Genomic DNA, 14477 nt, shown 5'->3' with positions numbered 1-14477 from the left:
AAAAATGCTTTGAGAACTGTGGAAGAGCCACAAGGTTGTTTCCTCCAGGCTTGTAAACCCTCAGTTCCCCAGTGCTGAGCCAAGGCTGGTGAGGAGGGTTATGTGATGGGCTTGGGAGGTGAGCCAAAATGCATTGGCTCACTGTGAAATTTCAGCCTCAGGAGTAATGCAAGGCTCTCCAGTTTGGAAGTAGCTGAAATCGAAGAAACAGCTATGAAGGCACAAAACTTGTGGGAATTAATAATCAGTATTAGTATTTGTACTCAGGTTTGCTTAATGTCTCCTAGGGAATCAGTTTCTGTGTTAGTTGACACATACTTGTTTTAACTGAAGTGCGTATCATCAAGCCTTTCTTGGTTTTGATAAGAGCCCTTATTAGGAGCACAATTTTAGGAAGTAGTTTACATTATTTTTCAGGTTTTGAGTGTAGGATGTCCAATGTGAAAGTGCAGGCTTTTTACAACAGTAAAAAAATGGTTGAAATTTTAATGTCACATCAAGTGTTGTGAGGAGTATACTCATCTCTCTTCCCTCTGCTGTATTAGAACATAGGATATGTGTGCAGTTGAAGTAAAAACACCCCAGCAGGAGAGAGATGAGATAGACAGTGAGGGTGAAGATAATGGATTCCTTCAGAAGATACTGTAGACTGAGCTTCTCTGTGAAAGTAGCTGAATTTCTTCTGCTCTCTGTTTATTTAAATGTACCTCAGAGAATGACTGTATAGGTTTTGTACACTGTTTGCAGTAAAGAGTATATACTAGAATGTAGCTGACTGAGTTTTTGTGAATTATTGATGCTGTGGTCATAAAGATGGTTCTCAGTGGCCAGCAAAAGTTTCCAGTCTTCTGTATTCCAGGTTTATTTGCTACAGAGCATCTTAATGCAAAATACTTCATTAAAGTTAACTCCAGTGCTCTATTTTTAAAATAACTGGAGTAAAAAATTCATTTTGTATGCCATTTACCTGTTGTGTCTTGGGACTAAATGGTGTGAATCAAGATTGCTCTAAGAAAGCACTTTGGAAGAAGCAAGAAACTACTATGAGGAGAGATCTTCCATGTTTGTTCAAAACTATAATCTTGTGGCAGGGCTGACTGCAGAACCCCAGTGGATTTTTAAGGGTGCTAAAGCAAAGAAAGTTGGGGGCAGTGGGAATTATGTTTGAATATATCTATGTTTAGGTCCTATTTCCACTAGCTTCTTGTATTTCAACTTACAGTGGGTTTGGTTTGTATTTGCCCCTGTGATTAGAGAAATAAAACAACCCCCCAACATTTAGAGGGGATTATTTAGGAATTAATTTAGGAAGGTGCTCACTCCCTCTCATTGGATGAGTGTGCACTGAGTTTGGAGTGTTATTCTCCTTTTGTCATAAAGCAGTGGAATGGTGAAGGTAGGAGTTCAACAGATGGCTCAGCCACATCATTGCTCGTTTGTCTTGGATGTTTTATGAGAGTCCCTTTTGCTTGCCAGTGGCCTTCTTGCTTTCACTCAGTATGAAAGAATTAATGCTTTTAGGGGCCAAGTTATTCTATTACATCAGCATGCCTGTGGCACAAGTTCCAGTTTAAATTTCAGTGCACATTTAATGAAAACTCTGTTTCCTGTTTGCCTGCTATCTAGGGAAATAAAAAACCAAACAACCAAACAAAAAAACCCCAACAAACTGTCAGGCAGAAGCAACTGCTCCAAATCTGTTTGTTGTTTATACATAAAACTGCTAGTTCATGTGGTAGACAGATGAGCAATCTATCATCTACCAAAATCAGTATCCTGGGTTATTGTGGTGCTGAAAAGTCATGTTATAAATACAGTTGAAGTTCCTCAGTACAAGAGAAAACAAAGGAGGTTTTACTTTTTAGTTCCTTAAAACAAATAGATCTGCAAACACAGACTGCCTATTTTTTGCCTGGGGGAAAAGGAACTTCCTTGTAATGGTGAAGCTGGGGGGGAAAAAAAAAGGAGGGGAGTGGATTTACTGTTCAAGAGCACTTGGTTTGGCTCTGAGTCCTGAGCAGTTTTACTTTAGTCAGAGAAGGTGTTTCCCACTTTGAAACATGACATCTTCAGGAGCCTATGTTTGAGGCAGATGAACAACAGGTAACTTAAGGCTGTATTTGAAAAAGGAGCAATTTTTTAGTCAAACTGGCATTATTTGGATTAAAAAAGAAGTCATACACCTGTCACCCTAAAGCTACTCAGTGCAGATTAGCATAATTCAGTTAATTTGAAATGTAATCTCATTACAGTTTGTAGTGGGGAATGCCATGAAATACCACTTAACCTTTACCTACCCTGGTTGTTCAGGGCAGACTTGCAGTGGCTTCACCACTCAGCAGTGTGTAGATCCCTGTTTTTGTCATGGATGCTTGAGCTCTCCCGTGATATTCAATATCTCCAGTGATACTCAGTATCCTTGTCAGGACTTGGTTGAACTGTGAGCACAGTTCTCAGTGTTTGATAACAGACTGCTGATTGTCACAGGACAGCAGTCAAGAACCATTTGCAGGGATTTCATGCTTTGGTATAATTAAGTTACTGCAGGGCAAATGATCACCCTCAGAAGCACCTAGAAGTTGCTTCCACTTGATCCATTTATTATTTATATGAAAAGAGGAGCTGGTACATCACTGGATTAGCATTACAGTCACAGAGTCCAGCAAGCCTGTAGTAGTGTGGTATTTGCTAATAACTTCCAAAATTGCCTTTAGGAGGGCATTTTCAAGAGTCATAGGTTCATTCTGCAGTTCTGCTGTCACTTAGCTTATATTGGTTAGCACTGGGCTTTCCCCATAGCATAACCAAATGACTCTCTGGTGTGGTAGTAAAAGTAATAGTGATATAAAACTGTGGTGGATTCCTTGATTAAATTTCTCTGTCAGCCATTTAAATTATTTTGAGAGTGAACACATTTGTGGAATTACTTGTCTGCTCCTGTGACATTGTGCAGGGACATATGCCAGAAAAATTGGTCTCTCTTTTTTGCAGCTTCATAACCCAGAGTACAACCCGGTTTTGGCTCTCAGCACCATGGAAACGTGAAGTGAAAGAGAGTGTGATGTACCTGAACTTGAATTGCATAGTACTTGTAGGCCTGGAGAGGAATAAGGTAGAGAAGGAGGAAATCTCATGATTTAAAGTGTCAGTGTCAGTAAAACAGTGAAGAATTTTAGACCAATGTTTGTGTGGATTCAAAGAAACTGGCACAGGGACACTTGCTGTGTGCCAGGGTTTCCTGGGAATCTTGAAATCTGATTTTTCTCATTTGACATTTCTCGTTTTATGTTTAACTCGAAAAATCCTTAATCTAATGCCTTCCTCTCAATTTAATGTTGGCATTTAGACTGAAAATCTGCTGTAATTTCTCTGGTATTTTGGCTGAAGTGCTGGAGTGGTACTTGCTGAAGCACAATGCAGAATTCTGTGTTTGGTTCTGATATTGTCAATTTCTTTCAATAATCATAATTGACTGAGTTGCTAGTGTTGATGTATTTTAATGTAAAAGTCACACAACATAAAATTATAGTCAAGATATGCAGTCTGCATGTGTGATTTATTTAATTGTGGATTTTTGTTTTTCTTTCTACCCCCAAAATTAGAATTTTAGATTCATACAGGATTAAATAGCCACTTATTTCTGAAAATGTACATTGGGTATCTTATGGAAGTGTATAATGATGCTGGACAATATCTATCTGTGGTTCTTAACAAGTGATGTAACTTTCTCTGGACTATTAAACTTAGAGATAATGCATTTTGAAAAGGTGATGAGTAGTATGTTGTGACAAATGGGTTTGTGTAAACAGAAACTTGAATAGGTTATGAAGAGCTGAGCACATGTATATTCTAGTAAAGGTACTCTAGAAGTCACTATTTCCTCCAAATTGTGGCATGATTTGTCTCATTCGTGATATATGCTGGTTTTTCTTGTGTCTTGAAAATGATTTATTTCATTAGTGTTTGCTGGAGAGGGGAGTGCCCAGTTTCAGCCTCAGTCCCCTTGTGAGAATGCAGGAGCTGATTACCTCATTTTCCTGGCCTTGTAAATTTATGTACTTTGTGTGTTGTAAGGAAGAACTCGCCCATCAGTCGCTGCCTTAGTTTAGTAGCAGTTAAACACTAGGTCTCAACAGCATTATGAAATGGGGTTTGTGCCATCAAAATGCTCTGCATAGACAGTTTCTGTGGCCATTCTTGAAAACTAATTTGTTGCTGAATACATGCTGCTCTCTATGCCTTCCAGTTCAGGTAAGGGATAATGGGACAGCAAATACAAAAATTCAAACTGAAAGTGCAAGGTGATGTTAACTTCATGGATTCAGTAAGGCTGAAAAAAGGACTGGCCTCGTTAATGAATATGTATTTGGCACCTTTGAGGACTGGCACAGATGCTGATGCTTTGGCCATGAACATTGCAGGGCTTCACCTGTGACACGTCTCTAGTCCCTGCAGCAGCATCCCACTGGCACTCTCCACTGAGCAAGGAGACAGTAAAAATAGCAATGGTAAACTTTCCAGCTCTATGGCTCAAAGCTGGAGCCCTGTGGGGAGGAGGGATTCAGTATCTTGGGCTCATAATTAAAGATGCTTTGAGATAATACATAGTTTGCACATGGTGCTGTCAGCCAGAAAGTATGAGGTACTTTGCATGGCAGTTGGTGCCATCATTGCTGTTGTATGAGGAAATTGAGGAGGGACATGGCCCAAGCCATGCAGCCAAGTAGGTGAACCAGAAGTAGCTGTCTCATCCTCTGCTGTGCTCTCTGTCAGCAATATTGCCAGTCTTCTGTATCCCACTGATCTGCTGGCGTGACTGAGGTCTCTCATTACGCTGTGAAGGAATAAGTAGAAGAGTCTGGGGTGTGGGTTCTTAATAACCAGCTTCTGTGCACGTAGTTTATGGGGAGACCAGAATTGTTTGTAAACCTCATTTGTATTAACTGAGGCAGTAACATGGGGGAAAAAAAAAACCCAAACTACTGTTACTATAGACTGTGGAGTGTTTTGGGGCCTTAGCTAGACCTGGCCTGAAGCTCTAGGTACAGAGGGCTGTACTGCTTGTGAAGGTTGCTGGGGGTTTTCTGCACAAATAAATGTAATCTGTATGCCACAGAGTGTACTTGTGGGTTATTGAGAGTGGAATAGGCTGGAGAGCTTTGAGCTTTGCCACCTGGAAGTATTTGTGGGTAAAGGGGAGCAGAAATGTTTGCATCATTTATACAGCAGTAGCTGCAGTTGTCAGTAATGGAGTTCCCTCTGGGGAAAAAAGCATGCCTGTCCTTTTTTCTTCTCTTTTTTCCCCCCTTTGTCAAATCAGGGTTTTGCATATGCCCATGGTAACTGAGTTGTTTCCTGCTTTGGCTTTTGCTGAAGGCTGGTTTCCATACTGCGGTGTTGCCCTGCTTGTTTAGAACTCTCTGATGGGCTCCACAGGAGGAGTGTCCAAGCATATCCAGAAATTTTGCTTGGCTCTCCTGCTCTGTCGGATGGAGCTCTGTTACCACAGAGACCAAAGCTTGTGTGTTTCAGGGAAGTTATTTTTAGGAGCTGCTGTTTAGCTGGTGGAAAGACTTTCTTCCTTAATAGGAGAGCAGACTGTAACAGGATTCCTCTTTTTCCAGACTGTCTTTTGCCTTTTTCTACCATATTCTTTCCCTTTTTCTGTGTCACCCAGTTTCCCGTTCATTGCCGCCTTCTTACCCATGTCTGCACTTCCTCTCTTCTCTTTCACTTTCTGTATCTCTGTTCTATTGTGCAAGGATCTGATACAAGGAAGTTTGCAGAAAGTGAGGGAGGCACCCGGCCTCTGCTTTAAGAATGTTGTGTTTTAAAGATAAAGCCCCCAGGTGAGTTTGTACCTGGGCTGAGCTGTGCTTGCTGAGTCACCACTGGGCAGTGTTTTTGAGGGTGCAGAGGACCACGGAGCCAAGCCCTGGCCCTCAGCTCCGAGGACTTTGCACAGCTCGATTATTAATGGCCTTCGCTCATGAGTTGTCCTGTGTCCTTTGGCCTTACAATAAATAAATATTACATGTAGCTGTTTCCGCTGATGTTTGCGGTAAGCTCGATGTCTCGCTTGCTGAGTGATGACCTGATGGTAAAGGGCTTAAAAAGATAAATCTGTTACAGTAACTCTTCCTTCTTGGAAAGGGGAAGTGTCCCTAAATAAAACAGGCCCAGAGATTCTTTTAGTTGTCAGTCAGTAGCAGTGTAAAGCAGAAAAGACATTTGCTCTAATAGGCTAAGAGTGCACTAACTCAGTGTCCTAATACCCTTTTACAGTTACTAATTTTGTCCAAATTGTCACATTGCCTTTCTTTGGCGTTAGATATTGAATAGTTGTGGTGATGAAGAGCTACTTTAAGTTTAGACATATCTCTGGGCTTTTTAAATGATGCTGTAGACTGTATCTGACTTTAACTGGCATACAATGAAACAGATTTTTCTCTAGAGTACCTATTGCCCCAATAGCAAGGTACCCAGTCCCCTTACAACGTGAGATGTTTTCAGAAACAAAGTAACATCAAAAGGAGTGAGTCTAAAGCCAGATCAGTGTTGAAGAAGATTGCCATACTAAGGCAATTGGATGTGTTGAATTCTCTTGCCACCCTATGCTGTCCTATTATCCTGTGATTCTAATTCAAACATCTGTTTCCAGATTCTGCTTATATTGTAAACATTTTAGAAAGGGAACGTCACATTTATCATGATACCGCAGCTCAGGATGACATTGCAAAACCTACCAGCATTAATGTCATTCCACTCCCACTGAAGTGCCATGTAGATGATCACATTCCAGTCCTGTTTTCTTGGATATAATCCCTGATGCTGATGCATTTCTGCCTGTCTTTAATATCATGCAACAGCTGGCAGATAGACTGGATGCATGCGGTGCCTTTGGGGTGCATGCCTCCAGCCCTCCCCACCCAGCAGCTGGAATAGGCTGTGAGGACAAGACTTTGTTCCAAGGTCCTGTTAACCGAGCCAGCCAGGCCCTGCTGTGTGCTGGACCATATCTAACACTAAGGGAGAAAAAAGTCTGCTAAAAGAGCTGCACAACATCTCTTCAAAAGCACCAGGCTGTGGCTGTGGTGACAGACCGCCAGCACGAGCTGCTGCTTGGTTACCAAGAGGATAAAATTCTACTCCAAGGAGATATTTTTATACAGTTGCTTATTCATATAACAGTAGATGCCAAAAGCACCCTTACGCTCAGCTGTACAAAAATATTAAGAAAATTTCAGTTTCACAGAGGCTACAATCCAGTCTAGTTATACTTCATCATAAAAAGAGGCAATCTTGACAACCTGTAATTGGACGATTATTACTGGATTATTCTTAATTTTAATTATTAATTGATCTTTCTTCCATTGTAATTTTCTCTTTTGCACATACCAAATCATTTAGCTGCTTGAAAGTCGAGTACTCTCCAGGCCTGCTATACACCTTGCAAGCAGCTTTGCAAGGAAATTGAAACCTTTCAGGTGTACATGGGGTATAGCCTGAACTGCAGGGTTTGATTTTCATTGTCACAGCAGTGACCACAGGACTGTAGATGGTGTAGGCTGTCCAAAAGACATGTTTTACACAAATAATTTTCTATTAGATATGTGTTCTCTTCTGCGTTCAATTATACAGCTTGCAATGAGAGGTGGAGTTACACAGAGAGAAGTATTCTGGGTAAATACTTTATAATTGAGTAACAGCTTTGATTTGCAGCTTTCCTAACAAGTTGTGGTGGGCAAATACTCTTCACTTCTTCCTATCCACTGTCACCTCCTCCTGTGCCCCTTCCAAATTCCTTTCTATTTTGCATACTTTAAATGAAAACTGAATTAGTCTCTTTCTCAGCTTTTTTTGCAGTGTGAAGCAGCACACAGGCTGGGACAGTTTTATAGACTGGAGGGGAATATTGGGGAGCCGTCCAGGACTCCCTATGAACCCTGCATTTTATGGAATGATGTATTTTTATAGTTACAAAATAAACTTGACACGTTTTAAACTGGAAAAGGAAAATGAGGAATATTTTATACTGAGCAGAATTTGGAAAAATGAACAGACCTGTTGTCCTTGGTGTCACCAGCAAGGCAGTTTTGTCTTTTTATTCCAACTGCATGGAATGAAAGGTGGGCAGAGGAGTAACTGTCTTGTTTAATGGTGGAAGGGCTGTTAGCCTCTAGGACATCCAGCTGAAATTCCTGAGAGTGACTCTGGATAGGGGGGAAGTCTCATTTATAATTTGCTATGCTGTGGAGTGAACAACAAGAGCTGTTCCTAAAGAAGATAAAAATTAATGACCAAACTGCCATTCCTTCTTTGAAGATAGCTCTCTCCAGCCTGTGTAATATTTGGGTTGTTTACTTTGCTGGACTGTTTTAAAATTTAAACTTCATGTCTCCTAGCGATAAAGACCCACAAAGGATAGGAGGGATGCTTTGGGTTTTATCCTCCTCTACTTTTGTTTGGTTGGTTTGGTTTTTGCATCTGTGATGTGAAATGTGTTTTGGCCATTTTGTTTTTTTTTTAAAGGGATCTTTCTTTTCTCTGCAGGTATGGTGTTAGTCCTGAGAACATTATCCTGTATGGTCAGAGCATTGGTACTGTCCCTACAGTAGACCTGGCATCTCGGTACGAGTGCGCAGCAGTGATCCTCCATTCTCCCCTGATGTCTGGATTACGGGTAGCTTTTCCTGACACCAGGAAAACCTATTGCTTTGATGCTTTCCCAAGGTATGTATCAGTGCTGCAAGGGGGGGTTCCTATAGTCACCCATGCTCTGTAGGTGTTTAAAAGGGACTGGTGGTGTAAGTAGATACTGAGACTTGTATTTGTTCCTCTCTGGTGGAGATCTTGTAGGATCCTGATTTTGTGACCAAAACAAAGTCTCTGTCCCATCTTTTAGAAGATTTTGAGCTTGTTTTGAGAAGCTCTAGAAAGCTATATACAACTGGTTTTAAGACAAAACGTTTGCTTTTATAGTGCAGTTTTCACTGGAAAAGCAATTGCAACAGACTTAAGAGTACCCAAGTATTTGGGAGTAGGAGAGGTCATGGGAAGAGGAGATATTCTAGGAATCTCTTAGAACTTCTCATTTGATCCAGTTTACATTATGGGAGAATATGAGAGGGGAAGCCAGTCTCTTGATAGCAGGGCAGGGGGAAGCACAGGTAAAAAGTGTAGTGGTCCATGGAAGGGAGAAGATAAAACACACACTGAAGTCTTGGGCAAAACTTGGCTTTGCTTCAGAAGTCATGCTTGTGATAAGTATAGTAAGGAATATTCATTGCATTTCTTATGTTTGTTTTATTTTGGTTACAACAGATTAAATTTAGCAGCTGTGGGAGGCTGTAGGTATGAATCTGTATGCCAGAACAGCTAGAAGGAATGGTGATGAAGTAGTAGTGGCTCTCCCAGTCCCCATGTTTAGAATCCTTTGAAATAGATTATTAGTTAATTAATTAACTTGTTGGAGGTGCAGACTGAATTTGAAGCACTTACACTGCAGCTCATTCATCATCATCAAACCTGAAATCCAATATTTACAAATGCTTCTGCGAGAGAGGAAAAAACAAAGCCTTAAACATAGCTCTGATTACAGAAGTAACAGTGATTAGCTGTTACCAGCCAAATCAAATAACAGTTTAAAAAAGACAAGTGGGAAGGGGAACAGTGACAGCAGATGTGCTGTAGCACTTGAGTATTTTGTTCTTGCCCTACTGAGCTGTTCATTGCTGTCACTCTGACTTCCCTGGTACTGGGAGCAGTGAAAATAAACAGCAGTGCACTTTATGAATGTGTGCAGCTCAACTGTCTGTCTTCACAGTGGGAAACAAAACAGTTCTGTGTGCACCTACAGTGAGTTGCTATTATGTTCGTTTTATGTTGGGGACTCCATGAGAATTTGGTCTCTGTAGATTCTTCTAGCTGCAGAGCTGTGTGGCTGAGAATACTAAGTAAGGCTAATGTGCAGTTTAAATACTGCTTTATGAGTCGCTGAGTTGGCAATGGGACGCCTTCCAATTTTGTGCAAAATATAAATATTATCTGGCTTAATGGTCTGTGAATATATGGGGGAAAAAATGGTTTCATTATATGGATACTGAAGTGAAAGGGCTTTCCTACAATAAATGAGAACTTAGTGTCTAGCCACAAAAATCATGCATGAACATCTCTGTAGCTGTATGTAGCTGATAGGTCTGTCACAGCAGACCTTTCATGGGCTTGAAACGTCACTTTATATAGCATGTGGATTATAAAGTATTTACATTTGGCTATGATACTAATTTTGGGATGAAAATTATGGGGAAAAACGAAATTTGTGTTATTCTGATACCTCTTTTACGTTGGGATTTTTTTTTCATTCATCATAGTTGCACACAGCTGAAGTTTCAGGCAGGAAAAGTGAAATAGGCTGCATTTTAATTTTAAATAGCACCTTAAATGGCATGAAACCTGTGGAGTTTTTTTGAGAGGTATAGAGAGAGACAGAAATGTGTTTACACTCAGCTGTTCACTGGAATACCAGTGGCAGTTCTCTAGAATACTAAATGCTGAGGTTTGTAACTGTGAGGCTTAGTGCTTCAGTTTACATCTTTCTAGTTAACTTTATATTTTTGTAAAACTTTTTTGAACCTGTGTTTAAGTCAGGGTATGCTGGCATCTCTATTTTTTAAATCATTTTAGGCAGTCTTGATCATTTAGTAAAATCGATGGTCATGCCAAAATTGCATGCCTGCTTGTTCTTCAGGAGCAGGAAAATCCAAACACCTTTTATTAGCTACCATGAAGAAATAGATTTGTCCTCCCACCAAATCGAGTATTACCAAAACTCATTTTTCCACATTCCTCCATTTGTTGATGGAAGTGGAGCTGGTAGGAAGCTGAGAGTTCATTAGGACGTGGTGTCTGTACCCAGATTTGGAATCACTGGTAACTACCAGCGTGAAATGGCTGTCTGGAAATAAAAGCTGTCGCCTGCATGAGGAGAGTCAGGGAAAGCTGCTGTTCACTGCTTGCAAGTTCCTGTGCTACCAGGGTGCTTCATAACTGGGGTTTGCTGGCCTGACCTCTTAGGTGGGAAGGTGCCTTTGTCACTCTTCCCTTCCCTCAGAACCCGTTTTCCTGTGACAGGTAGTCTCAAGCTATATTGGTCTGCTACAGGTAGCTGGGCAAAAGGAAAAATATTGCTCTAAGGCCACTTTGCAGTCACAGCTGGCAGAGAGGCTGGTTCCATAAAGTAAAATCCTGTGTGATTTCTGTGGTTTGCAGTTAAATATCCCTGTGCAATGCTCTTCTCCCAGTTTTCTATTTCATTGTTTGAACTTAAACTATCAGTATTTAGATTGATTTCCTTTAGCTGAGTCTGCCTAATTTGGGGGTTAAAGACAGGTTCAAGTTCCGTGAGCCAAGGCTTTTTTTTTTTTTGCTTGTTTGTTAATGAAATCTTACTACTGGAATGTAGTTAATTAGTTCCTAAGCTGTTAAATTGGAAGGTGATAATAATGTCATCTGAGAAGAGTCCATGTATGCAGAGTGTCCCAGGGAATCTTACTTGCCTCACAGTGCTTTGGGTGATGGATACAGTCACTGTTTTGGTGGGGGTTTTTTGGGTGCCAAACTTTATTTGCATGCTGCCCACTCAAACTTGTAGTTGTTAGCACTGGTGGGATGGTGGTGATGGCAGTGCAGGCTCCTTTTTGTAGTTTTTTTTGGGAATGAGCCTTGTCTCATATCAGCTGTGCACAATTCCAATGGTCCGCAGCCATTTAAAAACATGAAGTGTTAACTGGGTTGTGTCAATAGTTAAGCTTGCTTTCTCTAATGTTATGAAACAGAAACCCCCAAGCTGAGCTGTGTCTTTCTTTTCCTTCCCCCAGCATTGACAAGATCTCTAAAGTGACCTCTCCTGTGCTGGTCATCCACGGTACCGAAGATGAGGTGATCGATTTCTCCCATGGCCTGGCCATGTACGAGCGATGTCCACGAGCAGTAGAGCCCCTCTGGGTGGAAGGGGCTGGGCATAATGACATAGAGCTTTATGCACAGTACTTAGAGAGACTAAAACAGTTCATATCTCATGAACTTCCCAACTCCTGAAGAAGCCTACCTGATTTTACCTCAGTTACTGTGAACGGAAGAAATTACCTGTTTTTGCACATGCTTTAACTGGATAGCTGTAATAGCTTTATACTATGAAGAAATACCCTGTCTTGAGGGTGTTCTAATCAAACATCTGATGAAATTTGTCTTTTATATCTGGAAATGATTCTACTAATGCACACAAATATGGTCAACTACTGTAATTCCAACAATTTTTAGCTTCATTGCCCTGAAGGAAGTGGGAATCCTAGCTGCTTTATGGGGACACTTTTTACCTAGTGCTGTATTAATCGAAGATCAGTTTTCTCTGTCTCACTTCAGATCATTTATAATTCTGTCCTACAAAGACTTTTTCCCCACTGTGTTCTCAGTGTGGGGAACACAACTGTTACGAGCTACAGCTTGTTCTGAACAATCATGGGTTCAATCTAAGGGAGTACTTTCTCTGTGCAGTTTCTAGCTGTGGTATTGTAACTGGAAAGTTATTGTGATGAAGTTCCCCCTCCTCCCTTCTAGTGTTCTTTTGTTAACTTACTGATCTTCCCAAGTGAATTATTTAAATATACTTTTACCTGAAAATAAACAAACTACTATATGGGGCTAAACTCTGTAATGACCTCTCCATTACGTGTAGAAACATAACTGGAATATTCTTAAAGGATCTAGGGACAAAACTGCTTTTGTTTAAAAATAAATGTGTAAATTTACTACTAGAAAACTCATTTTAATATTCAGATTGTCTGAATAATAGCCATAACAGACATTTCCTTCTGTAAAGCATTCCTGTAGACTTTTTAAAAGTACTGTACATATTTGAATTTACATTGTGCATAGATTCTTAATTGGTAGTTTTAATTTAAGTCTAGTTACAATAAACTGCAAAATTCTGGTTTGTATATGATTGAATACATTTTGTTAAAATATGTTTTTATCCCTATATTATTTTGCTATTAAAGTTTTATAAAGTTTCCAGGACAAAAAAAAAAAAAAATTTACACATTTATGTTTTGATGAATTATGTAACTAAATTTTCATTGAGCTGATCTTTTTCGTTTAGAAGTAATTTGATTCTTTGACACTGGAATCGCACAGATTATGCATCAGAAATGCAAAACACTTAAAAATTGTTACACTACTAGCATAGGTCTAATTTTTCCAAATTTAAAGGCCTTAAATGTACTGTAAGCCTCAGATTGTTGTATAAATTGATCGCGATTGATTGCAGTTTGTGTCCTGTTGCTAGAAAGCAACACAGTGATTGTAATGGAATAAAGGATGCATGGATTAGAGCTTGCTCAAGTTTGGAATCTTATTTGGTGCATAATTTTCATAAGTGAGGAAAGTGTAAAAACAGATTTCTTGGTAGAGTAACCTGGGTATGTAACTGAAATATGAAGAGATTATGTTTAAGTGGTGTTCAGCTGGTTCTAAGTAATGAAAAATTATGATTCATTGCCTGGAAGAAATATTGGAACATAGTTATTAGGAATTCTTATAACAGGCCTGCAGTTAATTTTCAGTGCTGCAAGTGTGTGTTGTCTTTGATTATTGCCTTGCCCCTGTTAGTGCAAAAGGGGAAAAACTTGTCTTTTCACTTTCAGAGACATGAGGACATGCATCCTGATCCACATCACCTGGGTGCTTAGACTCTGGATCTGGGCATCTGTACTGTCTAGTTGTGAGTTTTAACTGTCCCCCAGCAGTTCTCTTGGTGACTCTTCCAGCCAAAATTGTCAGGTTTTGCCTAATCACGACCTCAAGCTCAGCACTTCCCTCCTGTATTTTAAATAAATAGGCAGATACTTGTCTGACTTTGTATATATTTATTGTACTTTCACAAATCCACAGTGGCTTTCTTCCATTCCTGCCTGTGTTCTCCCTGGGACTGTAGCCCTGTGGAAACCAAGCTGCTGTGTGTGGTACAGGTATTCAAGGTAATGTTGGAAGGGTCAGCCTGTCCATGGAGTGACTTGGGGGATTTTTACCTAATTAGCTCTGTTTTTTGGTGCCCACGTTGATCTTTGTGTTGCTCTGAAACTTCAGAAAGTTTCTTCTCCTCATGACCCCTTGTAGCTACCCTTTTACTTTAACAAACTGCTTCTTCTAACCTTTTCCCTATAAATCAATTTTTTGATTACTACTTTTCCAAGTCCTCCAGTCGTTTTGTGACTTGTCTTTGCATTTGAATTTATTTTTTGCCAGTATTCCTCTGTTAATGAGAACCCTGAATATGAATTCAGCATAATTTATGTCCCATGGTCTCAGCACTTGCAGCCCCAGTTCATGGTGTTCTGACTGAACATGGATTTCCACTTGTACTGTCTTTTATTTGCCTGAATTCCTGCTTAACTAATTCTCAGAGGGGCCTCCCTCTT

At 40.2% G+C, this 14477-nt stretch overlaps 1 protein-coding gene across 1 annotated transcript in view; it reads left to right on the top strand.

Moving 5' to 3' along the window:
• Positions 1 to 13391, top strand: part of ABHD17C (abhydrolase domain containing 17C, depalmitoylase) — a 28432-nt gene extending 15041 nt beyond the window's left edge. The window contains exons 2-3 of the mRNA XM_069025246.1: positions 8554 to 8733; positions 11880 to 13391. Coding sequence (XP_068881347.1) covers positions 8554 to 8733; positions 11880 to 12099 — 400 coding nt within the window. The 3' untranslated portion in view covers positions 12100 to 13391. The remainder of the gene's footprint in view (positions 1 to 8553; positions 8734 to 11879) is intronic.
• Positions 13392 to 14477: the final 1086 nt, after the last annotated feature.

Source organism: Aphelocoma coerulescens, chromosome 10 (genome assembly GCF_041296385.1).
Source record: "Aphelocoma coerulescens isolate FSJ_1873_10779 chromosome 10, UR_Acoe_1.0, whole genome shotgun sequence".
NCBI classification, from domain to species: domain Eukaryota; kingdom Metazoa; phylum Chordata; class Aves; order Passeriformes; family Corvidae; genus Aphelocoma; species Aphelocoma coerulescens.
Note: the sequence above shows the minus strand (reverse complement) of the source record. Positions and strands in the feature narration are given on the sequence as shown.